General features: G+C 35.3%; 1 protein-coding gene across 6 annotated transcripts in view; it reads right to left on the bottom strand.

Moving 5' to 3' along the window:
• CSPP1 (centrosome and spindle pole associated protein 1) overlaps window positions 1–17,598 on the bottom strand; it is a 65,750-nt gene that overhangs the window by 18,997 nt on the left and 29,155 nt on the right. For all 6 annotated transcript variants that reach the window (XR_014026180.1, XM_081325825.1, XM_081325824.1 and 3 more), the window contains 10 exons: window positions 17,144–17,237; window positions 15,699–15,756; window positions 11,952–12,136; window positions 10,151–10,269; window positions 7,542–7,620; window positions 7,219–7,339; window positions 6,066–6,213; window positions 4,697–4,849; window positions 2,602–2,714; window positions 664–813 (listed from right to left, as the gene is read on the bottom strand). Coding sequence is in view for 5 of the 6 variants with exons in the window: in XM_081325825.1 (XP_081181951.1) it covers window positions 664–813; window positions 2,602–2,714; window positions 4,697–4,849; window positions 6,066–6,213; window positions 7,219–7,339; window positions 7,542–7,620; window positions 10,151–10,269; window positions 11,952–12,136; window positions 15,699–15,756; window positions 17,144–17,237 (1,220 nt within the window). In the remaining variant the exon portion in view is untranslated. The remainder of the gene's footprint in view (window positions 1–663; window positions 814–2,601; window positions 2,715–4,696; window positions 4,850–6,065; window positions 6,214–7,218; window positions 7,340–7,541; window positions 7,621–10,150; window positions 10,270–11,951; window positions 12,137–15,698; window positions 15,757–17,143; window positions 17,238–17,598) is intronic.

The following is a 17,598-nucleotide window of genomic DNA, read 5'->3' as shown; positions in this document are numbered from 1 at the left end:
CCAATTAAGGCAGGGGTGTCAAACTCAATTTCATTGAGGGCCACATCAGCATTGCGGTTGCCCTCAGGGGACCGGGTGGGTATGGCCTGGGTGGGTGTGGCCTACTGGGTGGGCATGGCTAAAGTGTATGGCCTACTGGGTGGGCGTGGCCAGCTCTAGATCGTTCACATCAAGGGTGCCTATGGGGGCCTGGGCAGGAGTGGGACAGATCTGAGGGTCTCTGGCAGGAGGAGGGTCTCTGGGCCAGGGCCAAGGCAGTGGGGGCCGTTCCCTCACTGTTTCCAGGATGGCTTCACGGACCGCATGAAACCACTTCGCGGGCCAGATCTGGCCTTGTGTTTGACATGTCTGAATTAAGGAATAGCAACATACATTTTCTTTACTCAAATATTAATTAAAGCAAAGTTGGAATGCTAATCAAAAATATTTACCTGTCCATTAATCAGACACAAGTATACAATCAAGGAAGATGTCTTCTGGCAACTTCTTATGACAAAAAAAATATGGAGTTTGACTTTTTTTTTAAAAAACAAAAACAAAAAACTCTTGATGTAAGGCATCTACTCCAGAACTAGTAATTTACTGTTTCTTTTTGGGGATGATAAAAGGAAGTCACTGTTCTCTTCATGGCACGAATCAAACAAGTCTAATTTATAATCATACCTCTTCTTCTTTCTTTCTCCTCTTTTCCAGTTCCTCTTCATACTCTCTCTGTATTCTAGCTCTCTGCTCAGCTAACCTTCTTTCTTCCCTTTCTTCTTCAAGCCTTCGTTTTTCACGTTCTTCTTCTTCTTTTTTCCTTTTTTCCTCTATCTGGAAGCAAAGTACCAATTTTTTGTTCTTTTCATAAAACTAATTAGACCTGGCTAGATCATTATGACCAACTACTGATTGATGAAAGTCTTTTCTCTTCACAGCAATCTTAATCACTGGATTGTGTCAATACAGTACCACCTACTCATCTACTATGAAGGTTAGTAGTTATGAAGGCTAGTAGTTATGGTAGACTAGTCTTGGATATTCTAATAAAGAAGAGAAGAAGCAGTTGGAATCTCATGATCAGGAATTTAAGTAGGAATTGTGGAATTTCATAAGGAAGATTAATGGGGGGGAAAAGCAAGGGAAGAATACACTGATCACATCGTTAGTTTAGGTTAGGTGAAAACAAACCAGAGCTCTATATCAGGTGTGTCAAACTGCCGGCCCGTAGGCCAGACAAGTCATCTGGAAGCCGCGCCCACCCCATTGCCAGCAATGGCGAAACTGTCCTGATACATTGCGCAACATCGCATCTGCTCTAAATGATGAAAATATAACAATTCCTAAAGAATACAAATGTAGCAACAGTAGCTAGTATGAAGATGAAAGCCAGTTAAGAAAGAAGTGGTGCCAATATACTAAAAGTATGATAAATGGATGACTAGCTGCTTATTGTGTACAAGTTATGCATCTATGCTCAATGTAGTAACCCATCAGGGAACAGTCCATTTTATTGAAACCAGAATCCTAAACTATGTGTGCTCAACCAGAAAGTTACATGGACAATACTAGTAGTCTTTGACTTACAACACATCATTTAGTGACTGTTCAAAGTTACAACAGCACTAAAAAAGTGACTTGTGACCATTTTTCATACTTATGACCATTGCAGCATCCCCAAGGTCATGTGATTTACAATCGTATGCTTGACAACTGGTTCACTTTTATGATGGTTGCAGTGTCCTGGGTGTCATGTGATCATCCTTTTATGTCCTTCTGACAAGCAAAGTCAATGGGGAAGTTAGATTCACTTAACAACCATGTTACTAAGTTAAAAATTGTAGTGATTCACTTAGCAACTGTGGCAAGAAAATTTGTAAAATGGGGCAAAAGTCACTTAACACATTTTTCACTTAGCAACATAAATGTTGGGCTCATATGTTGAGGACTACCTGTAATTTCTAGAATGTAACAGCTTGATTCCATTCCCAGGATGCAGTTCCTATACTTCAAAGGAGAATGAGGGTTGTGGCAAAGAATATCACTTCAAGGATAAGGGAGATGTTCTCATAGAAAGGAAACAGTCCTTGGGCGATGATCTATATTCTTTCATAACTCCTCCAAGAGGTACAGAGTTTTGATTGTATGCAATTCACTCATTAAAACTTATGCTTCGTGTAATGGTTGCAAATAATGAAAATTAAATATCCTTCCAAGCAGTGTTTCAAACTGAAGTGTTGTTATTCAGGGTTTCTTTATGAGGATACTTCACTGTATTCTGTCCACTTCCCCACTAGTCAGTTTTCATATTCTCTAATACTGAACATTTTGTGGTGTCTAAAGAAATTTATCCTGAGATTTTTCAAGAAGTGATTTAGAAATTATGATGGGATGATACATTTGCAACTTTTTAATGAATCTTAATTTCCTTATTTTAGCCTCTTATATTAGTGCATGGTCCTTTGGGGACTGTGTTCAGTATTTGAAATTTATTACTACTAAATAAAAACAATACTATTTAACCTATGTCAAGCCCAGATCTGCAGCAGTATTTAGAAAATGGAAATGAGCTAAATCAGAAAAACATTTTTCTTTGTTTAATATCGTTACAAATATACTTACCTGAAAACGAAGGAAGTTCTTATATGACTCTTGTCTCCTTAATTGTTCTGGATTTGGGGGCTCTCCAAAAATATTACCCCGCGCAAAAGGGGATGTTTGTGTATATGTAAAGCCTAATTTAAAAAGAAAAAGGAGGGGAGTTGTAAGCATTGGTAATAAGTTCTATCACAAATGCTTTTAAGCTGATGCTAGGTATCTTACTCCAAATAATCTATAATTATGCTGCAACTGAATGAACTGCTATTACCCAATTTAACATATTTGCAATTAACAATCCAAAAGTATTTTACAAAAGCTTTTAAAGAATCATTGGATTTTTCTATAGTAGGCACTACCTACCTCTACCGGAAGCAAAAACAAAAGCTACAAATTTGAAAAAACTAAATTTTTGTCTACCAATACAGACAACCAAGGGAATTGGAAGTCCAGACATAATATAATATACACCCTTCAGAATAAGAACCTGACAAAAGGGAAAGGAGAGAGAAAATGGCTGCTGGATAGAAACATGAATATGGACATCCTCCCCTACCCCTTCAACCACTTCTTTAATATGCATGGGCACACTAATAAGGGAAAAGAAAAAGTGGGGGGAAACCCAAGCCTTTAATTAATCAGCATTCAAAGGCTTCACTGTGATGGTCTGAGTTGTGTCCAAGATACTTTGAGATTTAGCAATCATGTACCAAGAATTTAAAAACTAAATTATTTAATATGATGGGGGTTCAGGAAGTGACTATATCTGGCAACACTTGAAATTAATTTCACCTTTTGCTTTCTGATTCACTCTTATTTGAAATGTAGAAGGCAACCGATTTTTTTAAAAAAAATATTACATGTTAAAATCAATAAAAAGGATTCTACACCTATTACTTCTAAGTCGTCAGTTTCGAGAATGTGAAAATCTTGAAGAAAAATTTAGTGTTCTGACCATTTTTCTCAAAAAACTACACTACATTTCCAATATTTTTTTGCTCATTTCCCATACTCTTGTATCCTAACAGAGAATTCTGGGTGTGATTACTTTTCTAGAAAAGAGATTTACTATTATTAAGATAAAATAGATCTAAAGCAGCATTCTACATCCATTGCATATTTATATACACCTGGGCTACTCCAGTTTTCTTCAAAAGATTATGTATTGATTGCAATCATGTACATCAAAATAATCAAACTTCCTCAACTTTCATAATATCCACTTTTTCCTCTTCAAAAGCAAGAGTGCAACATACTTTAAAAAGCAGTAATTTCCATTTCTTCACCCCAAATCATACAAAGGCTGAAGCTGAGTCCAGTCTGCTAAAATGAAAGTCGTGTAAAACAGGGGTCCCCAATCCCCGGGTCATGGCCCACTACTGGACTGTGGCCTATTTGTAAGTGGGCCACATGCTGGCGTACATGTGCACACTGCTTGACTTGTACAAGCGGTGTGCTAGTGCACACGCACATGCAAATAGCTCAACTTGCAGTCAGTGCATCATGCATCCCACTTCCCCTCTCCCCCCAATGGACTGCCAAGACGCAAAGGTTGGGGACCACCGGTAAAAAAGATGTTTAAAAACCATGAAAGAAAAGGAGCATGTCCGAAAGCAATCCTGAAGAAGAATCACATATATGACCCTAGCAGGTTGAATTTTTTTAATGGTTTGTTTTCAAATAAGGCAATATGGTGGAAGTTATAATATCCCACCAAACTGGATTTTTTTTTGTAATTTATGAACATATTACTCAATCTTCCAGTTGAACAGATTCCCACTTTGATTTTTTTTCCTATTTTAGGTGTTTGTCTTCCATCTATATAACTGCTCAAAAGCTTCTTGATGTTGCTTGTCATTTTTGCAGTCATCTAGTCCAATCTCCTGCTCAGGGGGTGCACAAAGTCCGTTTTGATGTACATCAGAAGTTAACAGGGATGTAACAACTTTCATTAATGTAATAATATAGGTCTAATTCTACTTAACTTCAAATGCTTTAAGAAGATTGAAAAACATATATGGGGTTGTCTTCAGTGGAAAGTACAGCATAGGAAGAATGAACAATAATTTTGACCAATGACACAAGATGAATGCAACTGAAAATATATTAGTATTTAAACCTGCTGTTTTATTTGTAGATTCATCTGTATTTTCAAGTCTTGGTGAGGCCAAACTTAGGTCAACAGATACTATAGCTCTTTTATCTTCATATACTTGTGCCTCTGGATTATGGTATGCATCTTCATTTTGCTTGTGCATCATATTCAAGTCCGCTGAAGAAAAGGGGAAACAGCCATTTATAATATTTTATTCCAACGTGGCATGTTTATAACAGTTTCAAGAAATATTATTTCAGAATTACAGTTAAAAGGATGCACAAGGGCCTCAAAGACAGAATTATGTGTGTTGTGTACAATATTCTTATTTCAAGCTCTACTATAAGTCAAGTATTTTTTTAAAAAACTTTTTAAAATTAAATATATTATCATCCAGTTTAGCTATAAGAGTTCAGGTCACTCAATCTGTAGTACTCTTATTTCAATTTTGTTATTACATTTTAGTTTTACCTAATAGTGTTAAAGGATTAATGCAATATTTACTTTAAAACTTAGGAATTTTAAAACTTTATATATGAAGAATTGAATTTACCATCTCTTCTTGTGAAGAGAGTGGTGTCTTCTCTTTAAAGAATGCTTTTAATTCAACAGCATTTTCAAAGAATGAAGAGAAATAAATTCTAGTTAATCTCCTGTATTTTTCTATTCTTTTGGATAATCTACTTCAAATATAGTATTTCAAATGTGGAAAGTGCAGGAAAAAAAAGAATTAATAAAGCTGGTTTTTACTCCTTCCTCCCAACTTAAGCACAATGAACAGAATTCTGCTGAGGTAGCAATCAGTGAAAAGAAGCAATGCCTCTAGTCTAATGTTGTTAAACATTCAATGTACTTTTATAATTCCAATTAAATTATTACTAAAATATTATACAAATTAAAATCTCTATTGCGTGTACACATGCTCCAAAAGGACATCTACAACCTCTTTGGATAAAAGTTAGCATTAACTGAGTTGTTATTTATTTTGAAAAGCCAGAACTTCTACACAGGAAAATATGTATTAAGAAATGATCCTTCAACTTTACAAGGATACTGCAATTCAATTGTCTCTTTTTTGAGAATATATAAAAGTCTACAAAAAAATTTCTTGGTACAGATGTTTAAGATATCACATGATTCCCCTTCTTGCTCCAACAATGCAATTCTGCCAAATTAACTTTTTAAAAATCCTGTTATAAAAATAGTCCTTGTTGAAGCAAAACCAAATATTTTTCAACCACACTATTTAACTAGAAAAAAATCCTTCTATGCTGTAAATTCGCTGTAGTACATCCATTTTACTTGTGTATCAAGATGTCCTTTAGTAGAGAGTACATATAAAAGCTACAAGTCTAAAGAACTAAAAGGAAGGCAATTAGATTTTCAAACATACTTATAAGATTTCCCTTTTTGTCTCTGAGAGGAGCTCCGCCCCCTCCTTTCCCCCAAGGGTTGTAATTTCTCATTTCAGCTTCTAATTTAGCTTCATAGCGTTCTTTTTCTTCCTTTTCTTGCCTACGACGTTCTTCTCTTTCCCTTATCTACATAAAATATGCATAAAACAGCAATTATTTTTAACAAATACTGAATTTGAACAATATTGACATATACTGTCCTATCATGATATATCATAAGAAATTAGATTAAACAAAAATGTTCTGTTCTTTCATTGGTGTATAAAATAATCAGGAATACATAGACCAGCACTAAAAATAATAACCGTAACATATTTACACTTATTAACAAATCACATGGCATTTTTGGAAAGCTATTTTCAATGTTCACATTTTGTAATATTGTAAGAGTTGGATGTTGTAATAATGGTGTAAATAATATTTTAAAGTTGGAAATAGAACGTTAAAGAATATTTATATAATAAACCATATTAGCAAATTGTGCTTTCCCCCCTTTTGTTTAAAAAACATTATAGATGTAGGGTCAGGGATCATTTTCCTCAATAAATATATAAGTATAATGGTTTTGACTCATTTGTTTAATTGGGTTCTCTTTATCTACTTTCGGAACATGTGGAAAACAGATTGTGTTTTAGGTCATATTGGTGCAGGAAATACTGAAGGTCCAAATTGTCACAAACTCTTAAGCACCACTGTACCATTCTGGTCCCTTGAAATTTTATCATCCTGCATAATACTTCCATGTACACAGAGAACAAAAGGGGTGGACAAGAGGGGGAAGAAGAGAGATGGAAAACAGAAGGGTCTCTATTTTGGCAATGTACTCAAGGTAGCCTGGATTAAGCTGTCTGTTTTAATTGCACTGATGTAAATATTTATCTAGAAATTCAAAGTGTATGAATACAATATCTAAGTATATTTCATGTTCTGCAGCACAAATGGGTAATATTAATAAGAAATTGAGGTAAATATTTTAAATTAATATCTTAGTAGAATATATAAAGATCAATTGGCTTACCCATGAGAAATTACTTACCAGAAAATATTGTTTGCTCTGATGAAAGTTTCTTTAAAAATTAATACCTCAATTCAAAATAAAAAATAATTTCTGCACAGATTTCAGCTTCATACCTGTTGCTGTAATTCTTGCTGATACGTTAAGGTAGCCTCTCTTGTGGGTTTTGGTTTTTCCTCAGCAAATACTCCCAAACCTTTTGGTCTAATACTTGCAATGCTTGCTCCAATTTTATTGCTGCATCAAAATGATTTAAACAAAGTGTATTTTAAGTGATGTTTTCATAATTTTCCTGTGTAATCTTGTCAGCTACAAAAGTGGTCAGCTTTATATATTATGTTAAGTTCTGAAAGCTAGCAATCATTTCAAAACTGTATTCACATCTAGAAATAAATAAACTATATAAACTATTGTTTACTTTGTACTTTTTTGTACCTACTTGGGCAGAAGAGGTTTTTGAGTAGTATCAAGGGGTGGTGGTGCAGATGAAGGCTGTGTCCCCACTGTGCCTGCACCATCTAAAATAGCAAAGATATTCAAAATGTAAATCTCAGATGTATAGAAAAACATAATATACATAGTCTGAAATAATAAATATCATCTTTGGCATCTTCTTGTTCCTGCTGTTGATGAGTCATGCCTGGAATGGCTGCCAACCAGGCTGGGGTTGGGCTTTGGCTGTAAAAAACAAAACAATAAAAAACCCAAAGCCATAGTGAACCAAAGGCTCTTTTGCAACACACTCAAGTCAAAAGCAGCACCAGAGCTTCAGCATGCCAAAATTTATTTTTTTTATTTTTATTTTAATTCCATTTATATCCCGCCCTTCTCCGAAGACTCAGGGCGGCTTACAAGCTTAGCAGTAGCCTTCATTCTATGTATATGCCTGCTTATTAGGGCTTTCATACACCCCCCAAGCGGCATTATTACAAAGTCAGCTTAATTGCCCCCAACAATCTGGGTCCTCATTTTACCTACCTCGGAAGGATGGAAGGCTGAGTCAACCTTGAGCCTGGTGGGACTCGAACCTGCACTAATTGCAGGCAGCTGGTGTTACTTAAGGAGGCATTAGCCCACTGCTCCACAAAATGCTCTTTGCACACTCCTATAACTCTTTTTTTTTTGCAGCACAAAGAGGCATTTTGATACTGTGGCTGTTTGGGGGTTTTTTGTCTGCAGCTAAAGCATGGTCCAACTTGGTCCAGGAGTGTGACACAAATGAGCATTTTGGAGCATCACAGCTCTGGGGTTGCTTTTGGCTTCATTTTTATTTTTTTACAGCCAAAGCCCAGATCCAGCTCCACCCAGCAGCCAGGGTGGCAGAACAGAAATCAGCAGGGGCAGAGATGGGAGAATATGAAATACCCTGTGATCATAAGTGCCTGTGGACTCTCAACTACCTGAATTTTGATCTTGTGACCATAGGGGGGAGGGAGGGATCATACACCCCTTTATTCAGGACCATTGTAACTTTAGTCACTGAACAAATGGTTGTAAGAGTGTTAGCATTAATGGCTCTATATCCAAGGTGGTCCTGTAGGGATCTGGTCTTGGTTTCAGTATTATTCAATATTGTAATTAATAGCCTATATAGCAACACTAATGAGTTGCTTATCAAATCTGCAGATGACACAAGACTAGAAACTACTATTCAACATCCCTCAAAACAGAATGAGATTGAAATCTAATTTAGACAAATTGGAATACTGGATTAAGAGGAACAAGAAATCTTTCCACAAGGAGAAATAAAAGGTGTTACATTTAAAGAGGAAAAAGGTAGGGCATCCATACGAAATGAGGGATATGGGATTTAGAAGCACTATGTCAGAGAAGGACTTGGGTGTGGTCACTGACAAGAAAAACATGAGTCAACACTATGAGCTATTAGAAGAGCCAGTACAATTCCAGACTGCATCATAAACACCACTGTAACAGAGACATCTGAAGTTCTTATTATCTTGCACTCTTTACTATTAAAAACATATCTCCAGTAATGTGTACGATTCTAAGCACAGGTCCAAATGGATATTGGCAGATTACAAAAATACATATATGGGGATTAAAATGTGCCATACAAAGAGTAGCTGAAGGTCTCTAAAACCCAAACACAGCCACCGCAAGCCCTTCCCCTGCCTCCCTGACTGCACTCATGCTCATTATCTGGGACTTCTGCCACTTCCTGCTTAACAACCTGTGCGTCCTGAGGTTACGTTAGGATTACGATTGTTAGCTAATTGGAATTATGATTGTTAGCTAAGTAATGCAGTGACAATGTCACACTTTACAACTTAGTGACAGCAATCCTGGTCCCGGTTGCCATCATAACCCAAGGACTCCCTATATTATTTTTTAATTCCTCCAGGTAAAATCAATCAGAAGAAAAAAATATATACTTCCCACAAGGCACACTGGCAGAAATAATTTTAAATAGAGGAGCAGCTTAAAACAGCTGTTTTTCTTCTCCTATTTACTTTTGATGGGGTGGGAAGAAAGAGGGTAAAAGAGAAAGCTGAAAGAATTATCATCAAAACCGCTACAAAATTTGAGATGAGGTAAGGGATGCGGTGGCTCAGTGGGTTAGGATGCTGAGCTTGTCAATCAGAAGGTCGGCAGTTTGGCGGGTCGAATCCCGAGTGCTGCGTAACAGAGTGAGCGCCTGTTACTCGTCCCAGCTTCTGCCAACCTAGCAGTTCGAAAGCACGTAAAAATGCAAGTAGAAAAATAGGGACCACTACGGTGGGAAGGTAACAGCATTCCGTGCGCCTCTGGCGTCTAGTCATGCCGGCCACATGACCACAGAGATGTCCTTGGACAAGCACTGGCTCTCCGGCTTTGAAATGGAGATGAGCACCGGCCCCTAGAGTCGGAAATGACTAGCACGCATGTGCGGGGGAACCTTTACCTTTAAGCACTGCTTGGGAATTTTCGTACCCAACTTGCATTTCTATATTTCTGTAATTCATCACCATCCCTCAATTCAGTAACATTTATCCATGAAAGACAAGCTATATCTTATTACTCTAAAGAATATAATAAAATAAAACTTACAATATGCGAGGCTGGGATCCAAAGGATTTCTGGTGCCATAGAAGTAGTAGGCATCATCATATGGAGTTCTATAATTATCAGTCAAAATTGGTGGTGGAGGTGGTGGAACGGGGGCAATTCTAGACAAAAAAAGATGAGGCAACTTTTTAAAATGGTACAGCTCATTCAAAAACATCAGTTCCAGTTAGCTCTAGTTGAGGTTGCACTATCCCTGAACAAATAAATTGGTGTTGGGGATTTTTCCAGATTTGTCATTACTGTTAGAAGAGAAAATAGAAGCATGGCTAGGATCACTTTGTCCAATTTACTCTACTAACTTAGTTGTGCTTCTGTCTGGGGCAGGAAGTTATTAAGAGAAATAATACAAAAGATCAAGCACTTGATTAAGCAGCAGCTATTTTTCAATAAAATTAAGTAATAACTGACCTCCTGGAACAAATAAAAATATTTCCAATAATTATTAATGGATCAAATAGCCATATTCAAAAATAGAGATGTTTTTGAAATTAATCAAGGAAAATGCAGATGCTTAAACCCTTGAGAAGTACATATGAAAAAAGGCAATGTTAGAACATAAACATTTAAGTGAAAAATGTGGGGAAAAGAATAGTGTAGTTACATACACCAGAACTATTCTGGAAATTCGAAAAACAGATGGAAGACGAAGTAGGCAGATTTTACAATTATAATTTTAATGAAATATAGGAAAATTACAATTGCTATAACTTATACTGTAAATGACAAAATACTATAGAAACAAATACTATAGAAAAAAGTTTCACACATTTCTTGAAATTACACGGGGAGATGTTTTAATCTGAAATATTTTTTCTTGCAAATCCTAATAATCTGGTAAATGTCCAAAAATGTCCTAGACATTTGTATGCTATCATTTTCAGATGTATGAAGATGTAAGTATCCTTGAGAAAAAGAATATATTCTATTCTTAAAACTTTAAATGACATGCACTGGATGTTTAGCTTATGAAATGGAATTTAAAGCATTTACTTATTCATATCATTTATCCCAAAATTGTATTACACATATAAGACTCATCTCAATAAGTTAGAGATTGAATAAATTATTGCAAGAAGATATTAAACTGAAGTGCTATTTGAAACAGCTTGTTCCACTCTAATCTAACCTTTGATATTTATTTATGGCATGAGATTCCAAGAAAATGTGTGTAAGAGACATTCATTTCTTTGGCATGAAGCAATCCAAATCAATGTAGTGCAATCCAATCTAGAACAAAATCTACAAGAAAGTGATCTGTAGTCAACTAAATTTAATGTAAAATACATGAGATTTATAAAATGAACATATGGAAACCCTAATTTAAACCTGTTGATGGTTACCCAAATCACAACTTCACATTAAAAGACAGACAGAATACCACTTTCTCCCATTTTTTTCTTTGAAAGCATTGCCTACAAAGGAAACCATTACTCATTTTTCTATATGGGTTTAATGGAATGGTCCACTTCAAATACACAAATCTAACTCAATGCCCAGGTTCCTAGACATTTTGTCCTTTTAACACTGCTTCATTCCTAGTGTCAAGCATGCAGAAATCATCTTCTTCAAAAAGGGTCCACATGTTTTGAGAAATTAATGTTTTTCTAACCCTAGTTAATTATATCTTCTCAATCTGCATATATTGAAAAAGTAGGATTAACCAAAAACCTCTTCCGTTAATTAGTCACCAAAAAGCAGCAATGTGAAGATGAGGTTTCTGGGCAAAACCCATTCCCATTTCTAACCATTACCCAATTTTAAAGCGAACACTACTGAAAATCACCTGGGAGCCAACACTTCTCCAAGAGCACTGGACAAGCCTCTATGGAAATTTTCATTCACTGGCGACACAGGAGGTGCAGATATAGAAGTAATTCCAGGAGAAGGAGTATGGAAAGCTGGTCTTGGCCTTTCAGGTGGTATTTTCTCCTCTGATATATGTGTCTTTAATCCCATTAGTCTGTTGGGCTACGAAAGAAAGTTGATTTATTTATTGCTTAGTTTCTTAAGTTACCCAAATTGTTTCAGGTCTAGGAACATTAAGGTTGCATGAACACTAACCATGAAGTCTCATTCTACTTGCAGCCACCATAAGTAATCTCATCATACTACTCAGAGGGAAAATACAGAACTTTCAATGCAGGATTCTATGTTATATGATTCCTCCTCCTCCCTGGTGGGTAAGTTTCAGACAAATAAAATGACATAATAAAATGCAACCTGTGTAGTATATTAGTTTGTATAAAAAAAACTAAGCAGTGGAACATTGTTGGCATATACTGTAAAGTCAGCTAATCTGACTAGAATGTGATTAAAATACCTCCATCATAACAAATCAAAAGGAGCTTTCGTGGTAAGTACCCAATATTGCATTTTCTCTTTAGTGGAAGAAAGCATCTAACGACGAGATATGCAAAACCTAATGTGACACCTAGATGTAAAAAGTGCGTCCACCTTGTCTTCTTACCCAATCAAAGTAATCCTGCATGGTAACAAAATTATTCCCCATTTGCCATCATCTTCTATTCCTCCTTTCAACTAAAATATTGGCACAAGCAAAAAAAGATAACTGGCTTTTCTTTTTCTGCTGAAAGCACAAGGGTGTCACCTTAATGAGCAGAAGCCTCTTCTCAGTCTGGAGGGCCTTAGCTTCCAATGCACATTATCAGGTTGCAAAATACTTGTTATGAATAGCATTTGGCGTTTATAAGGAACAGAGCACAGCAAAAAAAGACTGGATGCTAGGCTTTAAAAACATACTTCAAAAGAGGAATTATGTACAAAGAAAAAAAGATTAGGCTGTATACAATAATGCATATACACTATACAATATATGTACAATACTGTTAGTACACAACTATAGAACTCTACAGAACACATACAAATTGTTACATTCAAGTTGTTACACATTTATAAGGTTGCATAGTTGGTTTCAATACTATAAAAACACTTATTTAATGGAGTGTCTTAAAAGTTATTTTGGTTAGAATTGAAGAACATTTTTAAAAGCACCCTTTGTTTCCCATTTTGCCAATTCAGAATACAGTCTTATGTAACGTATTATCTGGATTGAGTTCTACTGAATTTAGTCAGATTTATTTCTGAGTTAGACATGTATACTGTAAGTTCAAAAGTTGGAGTTGGTAAAATTTAGGAAATAGAATGGAATAACTCAAAAGACAAACATAAATACATTGGTACTTTCAAACTCTTTAATTAAATACGTAACAAATGCTTCCTCTATGTTATGGTATCCTTATTTCACTGGACTGTATCTATGTATATTAAAACAATGGTAATTCTCTAAATCTCAGTTGAGAAATAAATTTTAAAAATGATTTCAATTTTCTTAAGTAGTCTTTATTTAACCAGACCATATTTTTAAATAAGGAAAGTACCCAAGTAGGTAGCATGTGCTTAAATTATGTAAATTATCAGCTTTCAGAAAACTAATTCATTATTAATGCATTTTTTTCCTTAAGATATTAGCTATACCTACATTCATTTGTTCTTCTGTTATAGCTTATTTTGAGAGATTGTCCCACCATACATTTTCCAAAGTAACTATACTGCATCCAATGTACCAAGATAGTCATATGATCTACCTCTTGTGGATACATATCACTGAGAACAAGGGTATTTCCAGAAGATTATCGTGACCCACAGTTCAATAATCCATTTGCCAATAATCATCAAATTAATATACCTGAAGATTATAGCTATTTTTGATAAGGCAATATAGCTTATTCTTTCTTTAAAAAATAGATTCCATTACACAATGACACTATTAATGATGTAACAGAGCACCATCTAGTCAGAATCTATGACATTTATATATATAATATTTTACCAAACAACAAGCTTATAGCAGACATGGATTGGGTGGGATGAGGAAACAGAAACTAAATATCAAAAATACTACAATTTACATACAGTGATGGCTATAGCTTTGTGAACACTTTTGAACGTTCAGTATTTCTGCATAAATATGACCTAAAACATGATTGTTTTCGACACAAGTCCTAAAACTATAAAAAACTCAATTCAATCAGACTAGAGAATAGAGCTGGAAGGGACATTGGAGGTCTTCTAGTCCAGAGGTCCCCAATCTTTTGGGTACCAGGGACCGGTTCTGTGGAGAGAGGTTTTTCCGTGAACCAGAGGGTGTGTGGTTTTGTATGCTGCCTGGATCCCATGGATGGGGCTTTGCTTGTTTGTGCGGACCAGTTGCTGGCATGCCGTGGCCCAGTACTGGTCCATGGACCGGGAGTTGGGGATCTAGTCCAACCCCTTGCTCAAGCAGGAGACCCTATACCATTTCAGATAGATGGCTGTCCAGTCTTTTCTTAAGAACCTCCAGTGATGAAGCCCCTACAACTTCTGAAGGCAACCTGTTCCACTGGTTAATTAAACAAATGAGTCAAAAGCATTATATCGGTTCATTTATTTGAAGACATTGATCCGAAGCTACATATTTTCATGTGGCAAAAGTACATGATCCTTTGCTTTCAGTAACTCATCTGCCCCCTTTAAGCAATAATACCTGCCACTAAATATTTCCAATATTTCCTGCACATTGGCTCAGAGGAATTTTAGCCAATTCTCCCTTACAGACCAGTTCCAGCTCAGGGGAGTTTATGGGTGTCTTTTCATGAACTGCTCACTTCTACAACATTTCTAGAGCCTAAAAATATATTGCCTTTGTAAGTTTTATTGGCTTAATGCACAAATCATGCCTTAAATCTCTCTCAACCCTTCTCCAAAATCCCAAATGCTTAAGCGCATGCCATCCAGTAACATCACTGTTGCCATTCTCATATCTCCTTCAGCCCTCAGAATCCTAATTTTAAAAAATAAAATAAAAATAAGTGTGACCTCTAGCTGAAAAATATGCCCATCTGATATATAACTTTAAACAGTGCAGACCATAAGCTTCATTTACAATGTTAAAAACAGTAATTTTCCATAAAAATTCCTTTCGATTCTGAAACAAAAAGTGACTCAGATGCCTGTGAATGTACACAAAGAACCAACCTGCAACTCCTTGAACCAAATATATCTTTTTTTCTTTTTCTTTTTTTTTGGGGGGGAGGGGTCACTTTACAGTTGTGTAAAGTGACAGTCCCAGAAAAGATTGAGCTATTTTAAGGAGTCATTAACATATACTGTGGGCCTTGTGCAAACTTTTAAAGTTATATTGAGGTTGATTTAAACCTTGTCTGTTGCTTGGTAAAGAAAAAAAATCTTATTACCTTCTTATATTGCTGAATTATAGAAATCCACTTCTATTGCAATTTATTTCCATTCCCAACTGACTAGAATTTGAATTGCTAGATAGAAATATCTTCTTTGAATAACAATCCCTCCATAACATGATCAGAATAGAAAGTTGTGGTTAAGCAGTCCTGTTAATCTTCTAATATGAGACGGAGCAATCTAGGTAGGTATTTAAAATAGGGCGCTCATACACTCTCATACAGACTTTAAATCAGTTGTTTAGACTTGGAAAAAAACTGAATAATTAATTCACCTTTTTCTCAGGGTCTACAATTCCCGATGGAGCAACAGAGAGTTCAAGCTCCTTTTCCCTATTAAAATAAAGAGGGAGAAACACACTTTCACTGAGGATTAATACACGTTAGCTTGAGATATTTTATTTATCTAAGATAATTCAAGATAATAATCCAGATCTTTCAGATTCAAGCCCATTGGGAACACAATAGCTTCATCTGCTCAAGCCACTGTAATCAGTACTCTGACACAAAAAAGGCCAACAGATCCATCTAATGATCCATAGAGAGCCATAGATCTATCAAATAAACTAAAACCCTCAATGCAGAAATCCATAGCTGGCCGATACTTATGTTAGAACTAATAAAAAGGAATTAAAAACATCATCATTTTCCAAAACATGTCAGCAGACAGATCTCAAAGAATGGGAAGACTCGAGAATGTCCAAAACTTACCATAGAACTTTTCAATCATGAGGTTTGTATTTTGGACATTTCCTTCATCTCAACCTATAATTACTGTAGCTTTTTTTAAAAGCATCCCACATTTTACTATAAATTTTGACCAATTTAAAACAACATTCTTATAAAATCTAGAACAAAATCAAATTTCTTTTTGTTATAAAGCAAAGTTACACAAACTAGCACATGAATTAGACCCTATTTTATACTTAATACTGGAAAATTTTAAAACTCTTATAAAGAAATGTATTCTGTGTATATCTAAAGCTGCTACGATCAGATTTGTGAAAGCTCATACAACATTATCTACAAAATGAATTGCTTTAAAAACTACACACTGCAGTTATGTATATACTTTAGAGAGAATATTCTTTTCCAATATGTAATTCAAAGATTAAAATACAATTCAGACAGAAAAAGAAATTGTAAGTTATCATGTGGATATATTATTTTATGTAAGTGCTAACATAGGTAGGTCTTGATTAGTGCAATTGATGAATACTATGTAATGGTCACATTACTGCATTTGAATTCACACTATTTGAAGTAATCTATCTATGATTGTTTCCAGCTCAATAGAAATAGGCAATTAAAATGTTAAAATATAAAATTTTAGGTTTACTAATGAAGTACTGTATACCAGTAAAAGAGGGTAACCCATCTACAAAGTGTATGTGCTTATTTTATATATTCTGCTGTAGTTTTTCAAAATTAACCTCTTTTCTGAGTTTTTCTTGAGCGGAACCTTCCTTTCCTCCATTTTCCACACAAAATTATTAGCATCTAAACCCTTAGTGGCAATTGTGCATGCACTTGCTCCAAATGCATCACATTAGCCTTGCACTAACTGAATTCTGGATTGCCTTAAAATGATGTGGTATCAATTTATAGTTTGCACCAAATCCGATATTGCATTATTCAAACTAATCACAATTTACCTATAAAAATAAGTGTTATTACTAATCAATCATGAAATAATTTTTAACCATCAGTCTTCTATTACCGTCTCTTATTTCTTTGCTGCTCAGCCATTTGCTCTATTAATTCTTGCCTATATTGTTCTTTTCTTTTCTGAATAAATTCTCTGTCTTGACTTCCTAAAAAAGGAAATAAACACAGAAGCAAATATCTTTCTCTTCAGCCAAATATATGCCATATTTATCCCTACTGCACAGCTCCGTAAACATTGTAACCATAGTAAGAAACGTATTTACAACCAAAAACTGAATTATAGCTTATTCACTAGATAACAGACCAAATAAAATGGTTCTGAACTCCAACTGGAATTAATAATTATATGGCACTCTGCCATTTTTAGTGAACCATGTTTCATATTACTGAAAGATCAATAGTAACTATTTTCAGAGAAACAATAGCACAATAATTATATCTTACTTAACTAGGAGTCATATCTGCAGATGATATCTAACATCAAACAAGAAAAAATTCAGGAGATCC

This window comes from Vipera berus, assembly GCF_964194415.1.
Source record: "Vipera berus genome assembly, chromosome: 3".
Lineage (NCBI taxonomy): Eukaryota > Metazoa > Chordata > Lepidosauria > Squamata > Viperidae > Vipera > Vipera berus.
This window is presented reverse-complemented; position numbering and strand designations above follow the sequence as displayed.